Source organism: Stigmatopora argus, chromosome 17 (assembly GCF_051989625.1).
Source record: "Stigmatopora argus isolate UIUO_Sarg chromosome 17, RoL_Sarg_1.0, whole genome shotgun sequence".
NCBI lineage: Eukaryota > Metazoa > Chordata > Actinopteri > Syngnathiformes > Syngnathidae > Stigmatopora > Stigmatopora argus.
In genome coordinates, this window is record NC_135403.1 from 5,933,592 (window position 1) to 5,951,905 (window position 18,314).

At 39.9% G+C, this 18,314-nt stretch overlaps 1 protein-coding gene across 4 annotated transcripts; it reads right to left on the reverse strand.

Moving 5' to 3' along the window:
* Window positions 1-959: 959 nt before the first annotated feature.
* zdhhc20b (zDHHC palmitoyltransferase 20b) lies at window positions 960-13,516 on the reverse strand. 4 transcript variants are annotated; one of them, XM_077624609.1, is made up of 14 exons: window positions 13,343-13,515; window positions 12,326-12,352; window positions 12,136-12,230; window positions 11,931-12,051; window positions 10,744-10,813; window positions 10,626-10,658; window positions 9,367-9,487; window positions 9,036-9,071; window positions 8,731-8,869; window positions 6,099-6,225; window positions 5,933-6,022; window positions 4,738-4,844; window positions 3,497-3,544; window positions 960-3,401 (listed from the first exon to the last, which is right to left on the reverse strand). In XM_077624609.1, the coding sequence occupies exons 1-13, from the start codon at window positions 13,458-13,460 to the stop codon at window positions 3,501-3,503; spliced, it is 1,128 nt and encodes a 375-aa protein (XP_077480735.1). In that variant the 5' UTR covers window positions 13,461-13,515; the 3' UTR covers window positions 960-3,401; window positions 3,497-3,500. The 4 variants fall into 4 exon arrangements, with proteins under 4 accessions (XP_077480735.1, XP_077480736.1, XP_077480732.1 ...); XM_077624610.1 differs by lacking the exon at window positions 9,036-9,071 and having other exon boundaries at window positions 13,343-13,513; XM_077624606.1 differs by lacking the exon at window positions 9,036-9,071 and having other exon boundaries at window positions 11,931-12,230; window positions 13,343-13,516.
* Window positions 13,517-18,314: the final 4,798 nt, after the last annotated feature.

Here is an 18,314-nt window from a genome sequence, read left to right on the forward strand (position 1 = left end):
TTCTCTCATTTTCTGACCCACTTTTTCCTCACTAGGCTCGCAGGGGGTGCTGTAGCCTATCCCAACTGAGTTCGGACCGGGGAGGCAGATGGAAAATAAATAAATAAGGCTCCAAGGATCAATGCATATCCATACATACAACTACCAATTTTCTTTCCTCCACGTCTATTACTGAATTGCTCCTGAATGGAGGATTTTTGTGTGTTATCTATCATGGATAAGCCTTCCAAAGTTTTTCAGTCAGTGAGGCCGCTCTGGCCTTGATGTGTTTGCTTTTCAACAAGTTGAAAAAACTGACTGACATGGAGGCCATTGCCTTGAGAGCAAAGATGTGCACGCTAAAACAAGCATAAGCAAAATTACAGCAATTGACTCTACGTGCTTTTTTGTCATTGATTTTCCTCTGCATGAAATACATGGTTGAAGTACTTAAGTGCTGTTTGATCACGTAAACTGGAGCTTTTAATTCATTGGAAAATCTTCCAGCAGGGGTCAAGAGCCGGGGTGTTAGATAAATAAGTTCAACTACAATGTTGGCTCACTTTGAAGTATTAACATTCGCTTACAAGCCGCAGTATAAAATGCATTTGTACAGTGTCCACATAAAAAATGCTGAATATAGAGCTATGAGATTGGCATCAGTCATGTATACTGTGGTTTAGAAAAGTACTAAATCATATCAGGAGCTGTCACTAATAATCTTGTTTTTTTGCAACATGGGAAAGGAAGTGAAAGTTTTTTTTTTTATTTTCAACTGATTGATATCAGTTCATAGCTCCACATTCTTTTTAAATTTATGGTTTGCTACTGTCACACTATTCTTGGTAAGGTTTTAACTTCACAAAAAAGAGACTGAAGGAGCAAGTTGGTATTTATGGACAACTTGCCTATAACAGGGCAAAACATCTCACACAAATGACTTCATGGAAAATGTTAAAATGACAAATGTAGTACACTGCTTTTTGTGGTTTTATGGCTTCATTTATTAGGACACACCAGAGTAAAGCTGCTTTCAAACATGATGTACCTTTAATTTCAACCACATTGACACAAGGCTAAAAATCACATTTTCTGACAGTGAGACGCCATGCTTCGGGGCTTTTTTTCTGGCATTATGCACCGTACGTGTGTAAAAAAAGAAAAACAAAACAAGTTTGCTGCACTTAAGCATTTATCTCGACGATATTACAGAACAGCAAAGTGCAAAAATACATACGCACGCATTGGTTTCTCGGCCCAACAGCCAACAGAAAAAAACATGAAAGGCTATTTATACAAAATAAGATGATTAATAGGTCCAAATATTGGGAAATACACATGAAATAGTTCTATCCATGATAGTTTTTGGCGAAGAAATTTGTTAACGAAGATCTTACTTTACTGTTTGAACAGTACCAGGTAACAAAATTCAGACAGCCGACAGCATTGACTGCATCACCACATGAAATACCATCGATTTTTGCTAAGATGTAGCACAGCTATGAAAGAAAACAATGTACAACAAGACAGGCCACTCTATACAATATATAAACGGCTGTAAACTTGGATACAGCATGAGATGCAAGATACCAGGAGGCAGGCAGACAAGAAAATAATGTGTGAGTGAGGCTAAATGTTGCATATGATACAATAATACAAAAATCCTTGGTATATAATTTTAATAGCGTGACCGGACGATTCGCCGAAAGACGCTTCGCCGACGGACAGTTCGCCGAATGGACGTTTCGGCGAACGGACGTTTCGCCGAAACGGGATTCGCGTGTGTGTATATGTTTTTCAACCTCGGCACAAAAAACAACACAATGAGAAACATCCCCACTTTTATTTGTTTAATAAAATAATAAATTCAACACTAATTTTTTTCGGCGAAACGTCAATTCGGCGAACTGTCCGTCGGCGAAACGTCCGTCGGCGAAACGCCTTTCAGCGAATCGTCCAAGTACCTTTTAATAGTCTGAAAATGAAACTGATACATCTGAGCTACTGTGATATATAGATCAGTGGGTGGCGAACAAGTTAGACACAAAGAGCAAAAACCTTATGCCAAAGGCAGCATATAAAAATCAAATCTGTCAAATTATTTTTTCATTATAATGTAGAATTTGTTGTTAATGGGCCCTGATGAATTTGACTGTTTTAAAAGAAAAGAAAAATAAGAGAAACATGAAACGAGACAAAGAGGAACAGTATATACAAAATATGATAAGAAGCAAAGAGCCGCATTTATTTTGGCCGGGAGCCGCATGCGCCTCAAGAGCCGCATGTTCGCTACCCCTGATTTATTTAGATGATTTCCCTGCGTTGCCACTGACACGAGACCATTCACATATAGACACAAGCTACGTTTTGGAAAGGCCAAAAAGGCCAGAGTGACTGTTTGATATTAAGTCATTATGATTTGACTATTTTTTTTTAAATCCATGATCCAATAACATTCCTTACTATTGACAATATAGTTCTACTGACTAAAGGCAAAATAAAACTATGTTGCCACCTGCTGGTCAGAGTAAAACAACAGGACAGGCAGGAGGTCCATTTGGAGAAAAAAACACGTCATGAATTTTAATGTGGTTCGTCCCACAAAGGTTTAACGAAAGCTAATAATGGTGTAAACATTTGTGGTTCAGAAGTTTTCGCTCCTGATGGTTCAGCCCTTTTTTTTGGCAATAAATGTTGAATTCGTCAATGACTGTGGGCAGAACAGAACATAAAGGACGAATTCCAGATAAGCCAGCACATAAAAACAGAAAAATTGTAAACACACAGACACAAAAATATGTGCTGCTTTGCCAACCTGTGAACGAGAAACACACTAATTGAAGGACAATAATCATCTCTGCAGTGCAAATGCACCATCTTGTGCTCAGACAAAACAGCCCATTGACCCACGCATCTGGGACATCTGTGCTGAAAAATTCTCTTCCCCCCTTCATATCTTTCAAGATCATAATTCCAAGAAGAAAAACAATAATCCTATCTTCATTGGATTCTTAAAAAAAAAAACCTTAATAATCCAGTTTTCCCTCACACATTTTACTGGAGATTTGTGCTGTGAGATCATCTAAATGTGGATCCAGGTAGCTTTTGGCACCCAAAAAAAAACTAATTTAACAAAGCAGCTTTTAAATCCCGCAAAAGATTTCCGTTAACATAAATATTCCAGTAAGAGAGCGAAATAATAACAGAGAAACACATACTATGTGCGTGTGTGTATGGGGAAAAGCTGGTATTGCTGAATGTGAAAAAACACCAATGCTGCAGACGCGGTTCTGTGCTTTAACAGGCGAAAGGAATGCATTTCCATAGTTACTCTGAGGTTGCACGGAGGGTCCGTCGCCATGGTGATGAGCAAAAGTGTCGCACAGCTTAAGGCATCAGACTGGATGATTGAGGCGTCGCTCCTGTGGCGAGGGAGGAGAAAATAGCCAATGGAGTGGCGTTTAATCATTCAACTGTTTGTCACACTGTTATAGTACAAATAGAAACAACAAATCACCTGGTTAGGATTCACTCTCCATGGAGAGGGTGGTGGTGTTATTTGAAGCTGTGAAACAAAACAGGAGATATCATTGTTTATTTGGACTGCAGTAAAGGATTATGGTCCACGCCTCCTATGTATGTGGCTAAACTAATAATATTTAAAAAATGTTGATTCATTTTCCGTACCGCTTATCCTCACAAGGGTGCTGGAGCCTATCCCAGCAAAATAAGGGTACCAGGCAGGGGATACCCTGCACTGGAAAAAACCCACGTAAGCCCACGGAGAAAATGCAAACTACCCCCAGGAAGGTCAAGACCCACCTGGAGTTGAACCTTTGGTTTCAGAGCAGTGAGGCCGAGACACTAACCACTCACCGCTTAAAATTATTTCATGATATTTCAAATTATATTGTACTGGAGTAATATTCTATCGTAAAGATATAACATATTGGTAATGTCATGGTCAATGGTTGACACTGAACTTTTCTTAAAAGGGATTGGTTTAAAAAATAGCCTAATTAAATTAATAAATCATTACAAAATATGAAAACCCTGTTTTTATGTGGTACAGGGAGGAAGAGTTCCATCAACAATATTGAATATAGTTTTAGATCAGTGGTGGTCCACGGGCTTGCGTGGTTTTTTTCCGGGTACTGCGGTTTCCGCTCACATCCAAAACACATGCAGGACCACTCTAAATTGCCCCTAGTTATGAGTGTGAGTGTGAATGGTCATCTGTCTTCTTGTGCCCTGCAATTGGCTGGCCATCAATTCAGGGTGCCCCCCGCCTGGTGCCCATAGTAAGCTGGGAGAGGCTCCAGCATCCCCCGCGACCCTTGTGAGGATAAGCGGTTCAGAAAATGAATAAATGTAGATCACTGTTACCACTGCAGAAACGGTAGACTGTTTAAAATTATGTTATACTGCAGTAATATTTTGGAAATGAAAGTTATACCATATTGGTATAAGAATAAAAGGCTCAATATTTCAATTAAAAGGATAGGTTTAAACTAAGTCTTAATTTCTACTTACTCCTTTGGAACATGTTTTTGCTCTGGCCTGTGAATTGGCAAATTCAATTCATAATTAATGCATTGCAGTGCAAAATACTAAAACGCAATGCCTTTGTTGTATTTTTAATACTGTTCAAATAAAGAATTCTGAGTCAATTTAGCGATTACATATCCAACGTTTCTGCTGTACAACACATTCAAGTACTATGAAGTCTTCTTTACCGTATTCTGAAAAGAAATGCACCTGATTTACCGGAATTATTAGCCACATGGTCTCCTATGCTTTTAGTGTGCTGCTCGTTGTTCAAGAGGCGGTTCTGCGACTCGCTTAGCGAGCTCACCGTCACTTCACTGTGAAGAAAATGACAAAATGAACCCTGAAACCTACCGTATTTTCACGACTATAAGGCGCACATAAAAGTCTTACATTTTCTCCAAAATAGACAGGGCGCCTTATAATCCAGTGCGCTTTATATATGGACCAATACTAAAAATGTTATCACGATAAAATAAAATAAATCAGTCGATAGGGTACACCATCCTCTACAGCTCTCACAACTACGGCAAGCAGCCCCCGACTCTACTATTTTTCCGGTAGAAAAAGTACTGCGCAGTGACTGCTGGGATATATAGTTCTTTTGTCAATACACCCAGTATGACGGTGAGCACACTAATTTGGTGCTTGCCGTCATTCCGACTGGATTTACAAAAGAAATGCTGCCGCTAGATGTTGGCGTCAACAGAGCATTCAAAGCTAGACTGCGAACTATATATATATATATATATATATATATATATATATATATTATATATGGATGAATATCGAACCGCAATAGCGCTGGCAACTACGGCAAGCAGCCCCAGACTCTATTTCCGGTGCACAGTGACTGCTGGGATATATAGTTTTTTTGTCAATACACCCAGTATCACGGCGAACACACTAATTTGGTGCTTACCGTCATTTCGGCTGTATTTACAAAATAAATCCTGCTGCTAGATGTTGGTGTCAACAGAGCATTCAAAGCTAGACTGCGAACTATATATATACATATTATATATGGATGAATATCGGACCGCAACATGAGATTATGGCTACGTGAGGCGTATGTCAAGCGACCGGATGGCTTTTTTCACGGCTCGCCGTCACTTTTGATTTGCGAAAATGAAAAGATGACGTGAGTACATTGTAAAATGGCTAAATAAAGTACAACCGAACTCAGTTTTGCTTCCGTTGCCTTTTTAAAAACATGTTTTTAGCGTGTGTCCATATGTTTAAGCTGGTGTGTGTTTTGCCATGTCTGGCTGCGTCCATAAAAACGGTGCGTCCTTTGTGTGTTTAAAATACAGAAATAGCACTCGTTACTGACACTGCGGCTAAAAATACGATGTGCTGTATAGTCGTGAAAATACGGTACACAGAATAAGCTCTGAATAATCACCTTTTACTGTGATCTGCTTGCAAGGTGGCATTTGGCTGCTCAACATCGCCGATGACTAGGCGAGTGGGGAACGTCAAGCCGTCTCCTTGACTGTAATTATCAAGCAAAGTCATCTCAAGCAACAGATCATAGCTAAAATGATCTGTTTTTTTAAGTGCGACAATACCTGGTAAAGATTGGTAGTAGCCAATACTTCTTTTGGTCTCCAAACACCTGAACAATATTCTTCCGGAATCCCAGAGAAAAACCATTCTTGTCAGACCCGGTCCTAAAGACGGGTGCTCTGAACGCCTCTAGGAAAATAAAAAAAAGTCACAATAACAAATTAGAATAGGCAAAATTGTATAGCAATGCAAGGATTCTCTTCAGTAAACATTTTGATCAAAATCATTGTTTTTGGAAGGTTCCAGATTTTGGAAGTGGATCGTGACGGTGCCACTACTTTATACATAGCGTATAAAAAATTCATAACACCAATTAAGTACTTTAATGACTCGGATAGAGCTTGCCGTAAAAGTTCTTAAAATTGATCATTTCTTTAAAAATGTTCAGGTTTAATCCTCCAAGATAGGCATGCTGTGACCAATGAATGAACGGTTTTGTTTTATTTTCATCCATTCCAAAAGGCTACTGGTAAGCAGCTTGCCTGTTGTAACAAATTCAGGACAAAAGCCATATTGTGTTGGGCCTTTGTTTGAAATGAATTAAACTGTGTATAATAGAGTATATTCCTGATTTTATAATTTTAGATATAATTGTTTATAGTGTCAGTTTGATTTAAATTGGACAAAACACGGCAATCTAAAAAGAACAACATTGATTTTCCTAATGACTAATTTCTAATGCGTAATAAAATAACAAAAATAAATATAAACGGGAACTACAGTGGTACCTCTACATACGAGCAGCTCTACCTACGAGATGCTTGAGATACGAGGAAAATTTCGAGCAAATAATTCGCTCTAGATACGAGAAAAATTTCGAGATGCGTGAAAGCCAGGTGGCCATGACATGAGAGGCTGTTTATCATTGTAGCACACTGTCTTTTTTGCCGCGTCTCTTTCGTGTATAACAGATATCTACGAGCACTGAACGATTTATTCAGACGAGTTTCAACCAGGAACTATCTACGAGCACTGCCCTGAACGATTTCTTCAGACGAGTTTCTCCTACACATGGACCAGAAAACTCACAACGCGCATGCATGGGCAAAAAGAGGGCTTTCTGGGTAATGAAGTACAGTGGTACCTCGTCATACGACCGCTCGTCATACAAAATTCTTTCAAATTATTTTTCCTTCCTTAGCCTGTTAGCTCCCGCGATCGCTCATTCAAGACTACTCCTCGTTGGCAAGTGGTCGTGCGTTATCCTATTGTGATGACATTTGTATGCGACATTATCGAAATATTTTGAAGGGTAGACAAAAACAAACAACTCTTGATGCGTTCGTTTTGAAGACTTCGGCGGAGCGGCCAGGTGGTGTCAACCCGTAGAACTACGTAAGGTAAAAAAGATTACAAAAAATTTAGAATTTAGTTTTGTTTGAAGTTACATTAAACGTTGAGTGTCTGTATATAGTTATCCAAGTTAATTTAAATTTGTTTGTTCGTTTACGAGTGCATTGTTGCCGTAGATAAAGCCCCCCAAACAGCCCCCCTGCCTCCGTGTGTATGTCGTTCCCTTCCCCTCCGCGAAATGCGTCTAATTTTACTTCTATTAAACACATTTTATTACTACCAAACCACTCGTTATTTATTACTTTGTCAATATATGGCGAATTATAAGAAATAAAACATTTTTTTCAATCCAATATCCTGTTTTTGGTGTTTTTTTCAGAGAGTTGGAACGAATTAATTCGTTTCCCATTCATTTCAATGGGAAACTTCCGCTCGAGTTACGAGAATCTTGTCATACGAGCTCAGTCCCGGAACGGATTAAGCTCGTATCTCGAGGTACCACTGTATACTCATGCACACAACACCGATAGCCAATGGCACCCTTTCTTAGAATAAAACTTCATTACCCACAATCAATACGTAGGTAGGCTGAGCTGTTGCATTTCTTGTTTTTCCTTCCTTAGCCTGTTCGCTCCCGCGATCGCTCATTCAAGACTACTCCTCGTTGGCAAGTGGTCGTGCGTTATCCTATTGTGAGGACATTTGTGTGAATCATTTTCGGAATATTTTGAAGGGAATACGTAGTACAACAGCAAACAGCCCATCGATAGCGAACGTGAGGGTAGAGGCGTGGCAAACCGCCAACCCGGAAAACGATGGTAAAAAAAGATTAAAACAAAATTAGAATTCTGTTTTGTGTAAAGTTACATTAAACGTATGTTTGAGTGTGTCTGTATATATTAATCCAAGTTAATTTAAATTTGTTTGTTCGGTTACGAGTGCGTTGCCGTGGATAAAGTTATTAAGATCGTATGTAGAGGTACCACTGTATAGTGTTTTTAACTGGGAATGGGGTGGGATTAGAAATCCAACGGGAGAACGGCGGGATGGGGATTACTTTTCGACTCAGGTCTGGATTGGGATGGAATGGGAATCCAGTCCAAATTCATGTCCTAATTTGGGCGTCTGAGAGTCAACGGGAGACAAGGCGAATTTGTTCAGAGATGCAATGGACATTGTTTTTGCTATCGTGATGAAAATGATCAATTCAAAGATACAAAAAAGAGCTGATATATTAGCACAAGTGCAATTAGCTGGCTACCAGTTCAAGGTGGAATCATTACCTCAATGAGAATAAGTGGGGTAGGAAATAGATGAATTAGAGGACAAAAGTTACTATACCGATGGTCGAGCGGTTCTTTCCGACGAGCCACAGGTGGTAGCTGAAGAGGGAGAGAATACTGATGCAGAACATGGCCGCCACAAAAAAGAGAAACAAGACATGGAATTTGGCGTGTGAGTGAGTCTCTTGCAGGTCATTCTGGGGAGAGAGACATGGGAGAAGAGGAATATAAAAGGCATCAGTAACACATCTCCACTTGGTACAATTATGCAGGGTAACAATGGGGATGGAGACAGCATGTGCCAAATCACAAAAACGATGACCCATAAAGCAGCTCAAAGGCTTGGGAGGATAGCCTTGTTACCTTTGGGCAGTTCTCAGCCGATTTTCTCCGGCAAAGCTTTAGTACAAACAGAGACGAGACTTGTTATCAAGACTGGGAGAGAAACAGGCAGGAGAGCAAGAAAATGCAGGGAACAGTGGGAAAAGAAAAGTGAAGAAGGGGGAGAAAGGGGAAAGTCTGTCGTAAGAGCAGCTTTAATTAATTAGGGGTGTATTATTAAACAATTGTTCGGTATGGCAGAGGTACAGCAAAAAAGGGCAAAGCAGTTAAATGATCTAAATATTGGCAAAGACGTCTGCCTTTACAGAGTGCATGTGGAGGTTTGCTCCTAATTGTCTTTACTCATACTCACAGTCCAGAATTTGATGAAATACTGTAGCACGGTGGCTGCGATGAACAAGCAGTAAAGCAGTGAATAGGCCAAAAAGAGAATGAAGAACTTGTAGTTGGAGAACCCTACACAGTTGTTCACCCTGGAGAAAGACAGGTAGGTTAACGTCAGACTGGACTAAAGTGTTACGACGTTGTAAAGATCTACACTTTAAAAAACTGCTACATACCACCACTTAGTGATTATGTTAAGAGACTAAATGAGTAAATACAACAACAAAATTAACCATGTATATTTCTTTACTGTCTCAGGCTTTGTGACTGGGACGCAAGTGAAGAATTAATGAGTTTATAATCACGGAAAACGGAATAGCCCGAAATTTAAAGACGACAATCCTTCCCTTTAGCTAAAACGCAGAAATAACTCCAACTCTCAACATTCTAGATCAGGGGTGTCAAACTCATTTTTGTCGCGGGCCACGTGGTAGTTTCGATTACATCCGGAGGGCCGTTATGTCTTCCAACTAGGCTGCCAAAATTAATCGATTAATAAATTGACAGCTTTCTCGATCGTGCTAATCGATAGATCATCTTTGGACATTTAAATTAGTACAAATTGTTTGCAATTATTGATTTAAAATGAGGAAACACAGGAAATAATCTACAATCTTCATTGGAATTTCATCATAAAACAGAAAGTTGGCACTCATCATTTACTTTCTCGGGCCACACAAAATGATGCGGTGGGCCAGATTTGGCCCGCGGGCCGCCACTTTGACACGGGTTCTAGATATTTAACATAACCCTCAGATTTGAAAACAACGTTTCTTCTTTAGCTGCATGTATCTGTGTGTTGACCAGAATAATGCTAACTATAATGCTAAAAAGAGATGGCCTGGTGGAGCAGCGGTTTGTGTGTCGGCCTCACAGTTCTGAGGTCCTGGGTTCAAATTCCAGGTCAGTCCTCCTGTGTGGAGTTTGCATGTCCTCCCCGGGCCCACGTGGGTTTTCTCCAGGTACTCTGGTTTTCACCCACAATCCCAAAAACATGCTGGGATAGGCTCCAGCACCACCCTTGCGAGGGTAAGCGATTCAGAAAATGAATGAATGGCAAGAACATACAAAAAAAAACATGTTTTCACAATGCTTGGTTTTCTATCTTTCCTATCTGTTAGTACTAATTAAAATACAGAAAATGTTTTATCAACTAGAGAAGGTAGACATAATGTTTTGCCCAGTGAGTGCAAAAAGCGCTCAGTATAAACATTAAGAGTTGCGTACCAGGGACAATGATGGTCCATCTTCAGCACACACCTATGAAGTAAAGGAAGGGGGAGACAGATGAAGCCAAACAAAGCAACTTTTCTTTCCAATGTAAAAATTGAGAATAAAATCCTACATGTCACACGCAGAGCAGTGATGACACCGGTCCGGCTTGATCACTTGACAGCGATCACAGTAACGAATTGCTGCAACACAAAATTAGAACTGTGGTTGATCTTCAAATCATTTTTGCTCTTTTATGAAACTAGAAATGTCAACGTTCTGTACTGAAAACACTGGACCTGAATTATTTTCCCCATTGTTGCTGGGAGGGGGAAAAAAAACTTGAAAACAGGTCAGCTTTCCATGAGACTCCCATCTTTTTTTATGTCCACATGAATTTTCTAAGGCACCCCAGCGGCTCGAGTGGTTAGCACGTCGGCCTCACAGCTCTGGGGTCCTGGGTTCAAATCCAGGTCGGTCCACCTGTGTGGAGTTTGCATGTTCTCCCCGGGCCTGGGTGGGTTTTCTCCGGGTACTCCGGTTTCCTCCCACATTCCAAACACATGCATGGTAGGCTGATTGGACACTCTAAATCAGGGCTGTTAGACTTGGGTTGGTTCGCGGGCCGCATTAACGTCAACTCGATTTCATGTGGGCAGGACCATTTTAGAGATAATACTTCTTTTTTTTAAATAAATGGATTATAAGAACTGGATTAAAAGCCCTGACTTTTCAGTTTTTATAGATCTAAAACAATGTTTATTTTAGCTTTTTTATATATTTTTTTAGATTTTACAAAATGATTTTTGAACTAAAAACACAGAAAAAATTGATCAAAAAATTACAATTATTGATTTAAAAGGGGGAAAATCAGGAAATTTAATATACATCTATACTCTTCATTTTAATTTGATCCTAAAACAGAAAGTCGGCACTCATGATTTACTTTCCCGGGCCACACAAAATGATGCGGCCGGACAGATTTGGCCCCCGGGCCGCCACTTTGACACATGTGCTCTAAATTGTCCCTAGGTATGAGTGTGAGCGTGAATGGTTGTTTGTCGGCCTTTGCCCTGCGATTGGCTGGCCACTAAATCTGGATGTCCACCGCCTCTGGCCCAAAGTCAGCTGGGATAGGCTCCAGCACCCCCCGCGACCCTAGTGAGGATAAAACGGTTCAGAAAATGAGAAAATGAGATCAATTTTCTATTATAATAATTGGAAAAGATTCCCTCACCACATGGAGTTATGTCATTTCGGTTATCTACTCCTCTAGGAATGTTGCTTGCAAGTGAATGGGGGACAATCTATTTTACACACCTCCTGCTCCAGTGCGTGTGTAAATTGGCAGGTTGGTAGCGGCTCGCCACAAAATCTCTTGCTGAGATTCTGGCCGCGCCTCCTTCTCGTAGTGCTCCTTTTCAGCCTTGGGCAAGCAGTACTGGAGGAAGTACAAATTCAAAACAGGCCATTTTAGACCATTGACATAAATAGCACAGTAAAGTTGCTCTGGATTACATGATACCTCTTTGGAAGGGTTACTGGGCCTCGAGAAGATGGTCTTCCAATAGGACCACACAAACATAATGAAGGAGAGGTGGAAGAGGATGAGGTATGCAACTGAGAGGAATTAAAAATGAGAACATTAATCCAAAGGAAAAGGCATGTCAGCAAACTAAAAGAGAAATCATAATTCTTCAAGACAAGAAGCTTACCCTGTTTTCCTATACTAGTGATGGTAACTGTAGGGGACGATAACAAAATATAAGTGACACATAAAAAAGGTGTTTGTAGATTTGACAAGGCAGTATATTTCGTAAGACGTGGCGCATATTTTTAGAGCAAAATTGAAAGAATACATCAAAACCGGCAGTTGTTTTATTTCCTCTGACACAGTTCTTCCTCAGCAAACTGACTGCACCCAGAGGAATTAGTTCCTATTTAGAGATGAATAGCTTCAGAATTTAGGAAGAATCGGTATGGTTTAATGAGTATTGAGATACAATTATTTATAATTAGTAGCAGAAGAGTTGGACTTTGTCATATTTGGATACTTATGTCCAACTTGAGTAAATACAGTATATTTAAAGGGGCAATTTAGAGTGTCCAATCAGCCTACAATGCATGTCTTTGGAATGTGGGAGGAAACCGGGGTACCCAGAAGAAACCCACGCAGGCCCGGGGAGAAGATAAAAACTCCACACGGGTGGACCGACCTGGATTTGAACCCAGGACCCCAGACCTGTGAGGCCGACGCGCTAACCACTCGCCCCACTCACATTATCATACACAGAATTCTCACGGCAAACTACATTATATCTCCTTTTATCACAATCAACCTGTACACGTGAATGTCAAAGGGAAAAAATGACGTTTGAAATGAGAAGAAAACGACAAAATCGCTTTAAGGAAGAGCAAAATGAAGCAGTTTTTCACCGAACTCAAACCTCAAATTGACAGCACAGTATCAACACTCACGGGGAAAGTTTGTCTCGGTCCAAAGCGTTTTGTTTTTATCACTTTCTACTCCAATCCAAAAATATTATTTATGTTAAATTGCAGCACCGGGTGACTATTAATGACTTGCCAGTGCAATTATAAGGGTCCAATATGTCTATTTATTTATTTCCGACTGGCCAAATGCGGTTTCCTGTTTGTATGGCAAGTAAATAGAAATAGCGGCTATCAAATGGCTAAAAGCTGACATGCCCGGCAAGAAGACGTCTACTCACATATACAAAGCTCCACCACGTAGGCATAATAAGACCAGCAGACGACCATAGCGATAAAAATCACAGGTATCCATGCTAATCCCCGTTGACAGCATCTCAGTACGTGTGTGGGCGCCATCTTTTCCCCTCAACTGAGAAAAAGGGAGTGACCGTGAGGGATGTCAATAGAACGAAGCCACACAACCCGGAAATTATTTGTTAAATGTTGTTGTGGGGAGTTCATTCACAAAATAAAATCTAGCCGTTAAAATGTGTATTGATTTATTTTGTGTTTCTAAGGCAGGCTAACCTTTGTACCTAAACGGCCCCTTTTCTAAAGGGGTAATAGTTCAACATCTGTAAAATAGGTTAGCAATGTAGTTAAAAGCAGATTTTTTTTTCACTATGCTCATTATTGCCCTTTATATGTATATTGAATTAATTATTTAATAAAATATTGCACTTAGAGTGTATGCACAATGGCATAATAAAATATTTATTTATATATATATATATATATATATATATATATATATATATATATATATATATAAAAATAAATCTCATTTTTTTTATTTTTGGAGCAGTGTAGAAGTGAAACATTAATCTATATATTTTAATGACAATAAGACACAACACTTCTTGACTTTTGTCTTCAGGATTGGGCTCTTGGAGTGCTTCATGCCAAAATAAGACTACTACTACTATAACTACTACTACAAGTACTACTACTACTATAACTACTACTACTACTATAACTACTACTACAAGTACTACTACTACTATAACTACTACTACTATAACTACTACTACAAGTACTACTACTACTATAACTACTACTACAAGTACTACTACTACTATAACTACTACTACTACAAGTGCTACTACTACTACTACTACAAGTACTACTACTACTACAAGTGCTACTACTACTACTACAAGTGCTTCTACTACTACTACAAGTGCGACTACTACTACTACAACTACTACTACTATTACTACACTTTGGCTTCTCCCGTGGTCAACAACTTTCCAAAAAGTAACCAAATTAGTTAATTATTACAGTTAGTACAAATGGGTATTTTACAATAAGTACATAGTGTCAAAGCTGGATTGCCTCGACAATGATCTTCATACAGAGGAAGGCAGCAAAACACGTGGTAGTTTTTAGCTCCCGGCCGAATGGAGGTTATCTGAACAAGAGGCCCCATCTCGATGGCTCTCAAAATGGTCGCCGCTCGGTCCGCTTCCTTTGTTCTTGGCTAGCCCCCTTGGCTAGCCCCCACCCTTCCTAAGAAGGGGTCAGCGCTCGACAGAGCCAAGCGACCACCTCGAGGCCTCCCATCCAGATACGCCGTCCAGTTGGTCGGTTATAGTATTTAATAGAAGTTTAGGCGGAGGCGGGACCAGAAAAAGGGGTGTGTATATACAAAGTGATGACAGGCCTTGACCTGTAGGTGTCAGTAAAAATTCTATTCTAGTGACTAATTTCATAAAAGTGCAAGATTAAATATAAGAATACAGTTCTTATTTCACATTTCCCCCCTGTTGTAACTTGAAAGAATTTTCATTAAACATATCAATTTGTATCCCTCCCCTCCAGGTTCTAGAATACAAATATCATTGACAGTTACTCAACAGGGTATGGAAAATAACAAAATCACATGTCAAAGCAGAGGCGAGAAATGATGTAATCAGTGGTAAAAATTCCTCTACGTCACTCTTAATGAGCGAACCCAATATTTAAATCAAGACAAACACATTTGCATAGAGGACTCGTCACAGTTCGAAAGAATGCGATAATCTCCAGTATGGTCTGTCATGCGGTGATACTGTGTCACTATAACCTACTAGTGTGTGCTGGATTGTGTTTTGAATCATAACTTTCATACAGGGGATTACACACATAAAAAAAATACAGAACAGTAGTAAAAACCGCAAGGTTGCAATTTTAAACAGAATTGAGAATCATGACCCGGTTATTAACCACGACCACAATGATACACCTACGGCTGAATGATCCTGGGCCATGGTGTTGACTAGGGCCTTTATTTCAGCTACGGCACGAGTAATGTACTGGTTTCATCTGGGATGAAGGTGCAGCAGTGTTCTCCCATCATGGCACACACATCTCCATCTTTGGCTGTTATCAGATCCAGGACTATTGGTCCTGCAACTTCCCTAAAGGCTTTTAAATCATCTGCTATACCCTGTAGGGCCTTGACAGTTTGGTTAATGAACAGTCATGTAACAGCTCAATGTCTTTACACATGATTTTCTGGGGGGGGGTGGACCACAACCTTTGGTCAACAGGAACATCATCGCCCCAGATTGAATCACGTGGTTTGAATTGCACTGATTTTGCACTGATTTTGATATCTTACTGTTATGTTCACTCCCCTTAAAAGGAATGCATCTTAGACCATCTGCACGACTGCAGATTTAAATGTGACGCCTCGACCCAGTGAATTCAGGATGTCAGGATCTGTGGAAATGGGTATACGGCTACACACATAACAACTTTCATTCGCAACAATCAGTTTTTTCTGGAACACCATGAAATTATACCACACGTCTTCTTCATAGTAGTTCTCCAGATTGTTCTTTCATCTTGCTGTTGAGGGATCGAAGACCCTCCAGGGCCTTGGTTAAACTCCCGTCAGCTGCTGTGTTGTTCGGGATGAACGTGCAGCATTGGTCGCCAAAGATGGAGCACACGCCACCTTTCTCTGCCAGGAGCATGTCAACAGCAATTCTGTTCTGGAAGGCCATCAGCTCTGTTCATGGATGGCTGCAAACACTTCCTCCGTCCTGTTCTGGAGTCGTGCAATTTGGTCAGCGAGTTTATACTCATCTAATATGCTGCGGGGAACCCCGATGTTGATGTAGGTTGGGTCCCCATCCAAGAGCGGACCGCTTGGCTCTGCCTTTCCAGTGATGAGGCAGGACGTTTCCTGCACTTGTTTTCCAACTCGAGTCTCTGTGGGCGGGGCGTTCAGACACGCCCAGGTTGTCACTGACAGTGCAGTCACTGACAGTCCAGTCACTGTGATGTGGGTGGCAACAGCTTTCACTGTGGCTTCTGTATAGAGGTGCAAAGTCTATGGGAGGTCAGGGTTAAGTGAGGGGTGCTCGTGGCTGGTGAGTAGACGTCAGATGAGTTTCTTCACGGACAAGGGTTTTGACACCGTCCGACTTGGTCCACTCAGAGTCACCTGTCTCGAACGACCTTGAACCGACCTTGGTGAATCGACTTTGACTTTTCAGTGATCTTTGCTGCTGTGGAGGTTGGTGAGTTGGGCCACGAATGGGTTTTCCCATCGTGGAGAGAACCAGGACTTCCTTTTATGACTCGGATCAGGATCCAGTCACCTGGCTTCACCACCTCCTGCAAGATAGACAAAAAGATCACGGCAGCTTACATGTTCTTTGGATAAGTTTCTCTCCTTCCTTAGTCTCTCGTCATGGTTACTCTTCCCATAGAGGAAGTTAGAATGGTCTTCCATGAACTATCTCAAAAGTTGTTAATCCCGAGCTAGTTGGTACTATCTTCATATACGTTTTGGCCAGTGTTAGGCGTTCTGGCCATGGCTTATTTATCTCCCCCATGGTTTCTCAAGCCTTGGTTTTATCGTACCATTTGTTCGCTCTACTTAGGTGTTTTGCCATGTTTTGCACTATGCTGTTTGCAAAATGAGCTCCATTGTTACTCCAGCTGATTCTGGAGATCCCATGTTCTTTACAGATCAATAAAATAACAAATTAAACAGTTCCTTCAAAAATTTTAAAAGTAGGTATTTCGATGTCCATCATATCTTTTCCTCCCTTTTGAGACATTTATGGCTCAATTTTGGAATAATTTTTGGTAGGCACGGTAGGCCTTTAGCTTTGTACAGTTCGTCTGCTGACTGTTCTTGAGATCGGCTCAGTTTTGTTGTTGTGTATGCTGCTGTGTAGTGTTTGCGCTGCTGCTTTAGCTGCTGTATTCTGTCGTTGTCTTTAACACGTGCTTAACATTTGCTTACGGCTATTTAGTTCGGCTTAATACCCCAATGAACAAAAATTGCAACAATCTTACTTATTCCATCACTATAGTTTGTGAAAATTTAAATGCCTTATCAGTCAAAATCAAAAATGCTAGCTGGTATTCTATTATGATCACTGCTTCCTTGTTAAGATCAAGAACCATATTTGTTTTTCCCTTTCCTCTAATTACACAAATTAACTAATCATACTAAAAATAGGAAAAACACAAAAAGTAAACCAGGCTGCTTTCTCCTCAGGAAAACAGCTTTCCCGTTCTCTGTAACAGTTTAGATTCACATAAATTAATATTCAGAAACAAAATGCACACATTTATAATTCTGAATATAATTGAACCCACTAAATTGTAATCACCCCTTGTTTGTCAAGGTTAATATTTTAGCATAATTGTATCCTTTAAAGCAATTAAAACTCATTACTTATAAAATGCATACTAATCAAGTCCCAATTCATTTAACAATGTGCATTGCGTTGCATATTAACTCAGTTGTTTGAAATTCAAAATATCCCAATCTAGTAGTCTTTTTATCAAATGTAACATTCAATTGTCTTTGGAGTTTGTCAATCATCTCCTATAAAACTTTCTTAATCAATATTTTTCAATAGTCAGGCATAAAATTAAAATCTAGTAACATTTCTATCCATTGTAGTTTATTTTCTCTCTAATTGTTTACTTTAAAAATCTGTAAGAAGATTTGTCTCAATTGTTTACTTTAAAAATCTGTAAGAAGATCTAATCTCAATTGTTTACTTTAACTATCTATAAGAAGGTTTAGTCTCAATTGAAACGCTTTTTTTTTTTTTTTTTTTTATGGAGACAATAAAACCAATATAAAAAGTTCCTCATGGCTTACAGCATCGCTCCCCGAGCAATAATCTTTCCGATCAATATTTGAGTGCTTGCCATTTCGTCTGATTACGTCAAAAAGTTTATCTTACCTGTCTCCTA

What these genes read in the sequence shown, in the direction of transcription:
- zdhhc20b (XM_077624606.1), bottom strand. Translation starts at nt 13,460, where the DNA reads ATGGCGCCCACACACGTACTGAGATGCTGTCAACGGGGATTAGCATGG. An exon ending in CACACGCACTGGAGCAGGAG is followed by an intron (nt 10,814 to 11,930) that starts GTGTGTAAAATA and finishes TTTGTGTTGCAG; the next exon opens with CAATTCGTTACTGTGATCGC. An exon ending in AAAGAACCGCTCGACCATCG is followed by an intron (nt 6,226 to 8,730) that starts GTATAGTAACTT and finishes TTATTTTCCTAG; the next exon opens with AGGCGTTCAGAGCACCCGTC.